This window comes from Octopus bimaculoides, chromosome 25 (assembly GCF_001194135.2).
Source record: "Octopus bimaculoides isolate UCB-OBI-ISO-001 chromosome 25, ASM119413v2, whole genome shotgun sequence".
Classification (NCBI taxonomy): Eukaryota; Metazoa; Mollusca; class Cephalopoda; order Octopoda; family Octopodidae; genus Octopus; species Octopus bimaculoides.
The window spans coordinates 28,910,404-28,913,936 of NC_069005.1; the positions used below are offsets into that span (position 1 = coordinate 28,910,404).

At 42.8% G+C, this 3,533-nt stretch overlaps 1 protein-coding gene across 1 annotated transcript in view; it reads right to left on the reverse strand.

Annotated features, from left to right (window-relative positions):
* Positions 1-586: 586 nt before the first annotated feature.
* LOC106883895 (mucin-5AC) overlaps positions 587-3,533 on the reverse strand; it is a 15,223-nt gene continuing 12,276 nt past the window's right edge. The window contains exon 4 of the mRNA XM_052976645.1: positions 587-3,528. Coding sequence (XP_052832605.1) covers positions 587-3,528 — 2,942 coding nt within the window. The remainder of the gene's footprint in view (positions 3,529-3,533) is intronic.

Consider the following 3,533-nt stretch of genomic DNA (forward strand, 5'->3'; position numbering starts at 1 on the left):
AGTGAAGAATGCAGCCAGTCACACCCATACATACACACAACTAATGAAAGTACATACACCAGTGAATTTGCAGAAGAGTTTGTTTGTTTGTTTGTTTGTTTGTTTTGTTGTCCCCGCCACCATATTATATATATATATATATATATATATATATATTTCTTTTTTTTTTGAGTTTTTTATTTTCACCATTTAACCATTCTAGGGAACAATTTCGAATGAGTCTAAGATTATTGATCAGTAAAAGAAAAATTAAAACCAATCAAATTGTGATGTGTCGATTTTTCTGTTTTTAACCCCAGATCAAAGGAAGAAAAAACAAAAACAAACCAACAGGTCAGTGACCCTTAAATTGTTAGATTTAACCTCATCAGAGGGCACCTATATTCGTTTTTTTTTTTCTTTTGTGGGAGAGGGTGTATCTGTATGGCTTTCATGTATCTGTGTGTTTACATGTATGCATAAATGTGTTTTAGATGTATATGCATATGTATATACAAAGTCACAGTTTTAATAAATTAATTTCCTTTGCTTTTTAGACAGCAGTGAGTTCCCCCAAAGTTTATAGCAAAACCTAACCGTCGACCAGCTATACATAACTGGACAGCTGGCTCATGTGGTTCTGTACAGAGTTGCCATGACGGCTTGTTTGATTTGTGGAGGAGTTCCCCTCATTAGTGTAGTTTCGTGACAAATCCAGAGCAACACTACTGGAGTTGCCATGCTTATTAGAGCGGTGAGATTTCTCTGGTTTGCGACTTGCTGAACTTGCAGATGATGATGATGGAGCCATCCAAGGACTGGAAACGATTTTGGTCTCTCTTGGCGTTGTATCTGGGCTAGCACCAGGGTATGATTTCCGATTTTTATCTTTACTGCGAGCGTGTCTCTTCTTTGGTATCACTCCGCTGGGCGGTTGATGGACCTCCACACTTGCAGTTGTAGTACAGCTGCTCCCACTTGTAGACTTATGAGTAGCTGAAGAGCTAGATTTGGTTTTGTGATCTGGAGAAATTCTAGGATGTGACATTTTTTTAACTTTGTAGCCGGAAGAACTACTATTCTGACCAGCCCCAGCACCGTTTGGCTTCATGGTGCCGTGAGCATTGTCTGTTGGGTATGATAATTGGCCTGTGTTGGAGGATTTGGGACTAGCAGTTAGGTATTTCATCATAGAAGGAGACAGTTTATTTGATTCACCCTCTTTCTCAGCATTTCTGTCTTTGAAGTGATCCGTAACACTTTTGCCGTGTTCTTTTTTATGGCCGCAACTGTGCGATGCGGTCAACCTCTCGACGTAACCGTACTGCTTGTAACAAGGCTCACATATTTTATTAGCGTTACTATGGAAATTGCTATCGTGGGTCTGTGAGGAGTCAGAAGATTTCACAGCTTGAGTAGTCGACATGTTGAAAGAGTTTTGTATACTGTTCAAAAGACTACTTGAAGTGGTTGAGGCACTCTTGCAGTTGGTGTTTTCTTGATGGTTTGCTGACTTGTGGCCCGATCTTTTGCTAGCTTTAGACATACTGCCAAGGGAATGTCGTTTCTTACGGTCTGCAGGACTTGCTTTGGGTTTAGGGTACACTGGCAGTGGAGGTGGGGGTGAGGTTTTATCAGTAAATGGAAAGCTGCTTGAGAGACAGTCCTTGGGGCTGGCATTAAGTGGACCAAACTTACTGAAGTTTGTGATACTGGAACTTGTGACGTGAGTTGCAGTCATAGCTTTGCTGGTAGTAGAAGAGCTGTTAGTCCTCGATGTAGCTCCTGAAGTGAAGGAAGGGGCTAATTCTTTTGAACCTGATGCAGACCCTAAATGAGTGCTATCTCGTAGGATATCTAAAGGCTTCGCAATGCTCTGCAGAACAGGTGTGATGTCAATAGTTCGTATGATGTCGTCGATTGACTTGCGATTATCCAAGGAACGAATCTCAGATTTGCGAGGATATGATTGAGTTAATGTGCAATCACTTCTTTTGATCAGCCTGCCTGTAGCGCTGTTGCCAGCCATTGTAATACTTGATGGATCACAGCTCCAACTGGAATGGTGAGAGTGATGGGGAATGTGGCTGTTAACTTGATGGTGAGCACTAGAACTGGATGCAGAAGTGGTATGAATGTGGTTGCTTTGTGGTTTGAAGTGTTGATGCTGGGCAATCAGTGATGAAGACGTGGATGTTGAAGGAGGAGGAAGAGAAGTCGGAGGAGCTGAGGATGAAGGCTTCGAGTAGCTGTTTTCGTCATGTTCTACTGATTGTCGAGGAATGTCTGAATAACGCTTAAGAATATTGGACACTAAGCTCGCGGTGGTCAAGGGCTCGTGTCGTTGGATTGGCAAATGAGTAGCACCAGCTGTGACCGGATTCACCATGTTCGTTATGTTACCACTATCACCACCATCTTTAATGGTTTTTGTATGAAAGGGGTCAGCGTAAGGGTTTTCATTCTTGATAAGGTGGCTGTTGCCAGCATTGTGTGTAGCTTCAATTGTGTTGCTGCTGGTGATAGTGGAAGGAGTAGAGGTGCACGAAGAGGAGTTGTTTTTCGGTCTCTTCTTCTCACCAGTCTCCGAACAAATTGAGAACAAAGATATATCAGAAGTTAGTGAATTGGAGCGGTCTTGCAATGTACCCATGCTATTCCTCGACGGAGATGACCCCGAGGATACAGGGGTGCCAGGGCTCTGCAGTCGGCCACTCAGTATAGTTGCAGGATGATGTAAGTCACGGAAGCCGCGTTCTGATAAGCTATCCTCAGCATGTTCAACAGAAAGTAAGCCGCTTCCACTGGCTCCAGAAGTCAAGGACAGGACACTTGGAGGAGTAATTTTACTCGTCTGAGTAGCCATCTCGGATTTCTGGAGGTCTGGTTGCAAGGGTTTCAATTCCAGGGGAGGCAGGCTATTTCGAATCTGAAGAGCTGATGATGTCACACCAAAATCATGGCTTTGAACAAAAGAAGAGTTAGCTAACTGATTAGCTGAATTCAATTTGGAAATATCAGATTTTTCACCTTGTTCGCTGACAACATCGGTTTTGTTACTGTTGGTTCCGTGACTGACAGATTGCTGATTTGGAGAGTCAATATAACTTATCCGAACCGGCTTTCCAGGAACAGCTGATTTGGTTACTTCTGCATTTGCTGTGCTTTTAGACTCGTTAACAGAATCACCAGTTGAATTCTCGTGTGCTGGCTGTTTTTCCCAACCAGTATAGCAGTCACTAGATTTTGAAACACTCGGTTTGAAAGAGGAAACAGCAGACCCAGCGGCTGTTGATTGTTGCGGTTGTTGGTTATTGGTTCCCAGAGAAAATCCCACAGCGCTGTTACTAGACTTGAGCCAAGAACTAGAAACATCGGCGGATTCTTGCTCAGATTCTGATGAATCACTGGTATCAGAAGGAATGTAATTGTTTCGAAAACAATATGAATTACGTGGACTGTGGCTTTCTCGTCGAATTTCGATACTTTCAGAGCGCTTGATGTACCAAGGTGCAAATTTATCTGCTTTTGATGTTGATGTTGATGCTGCTGTT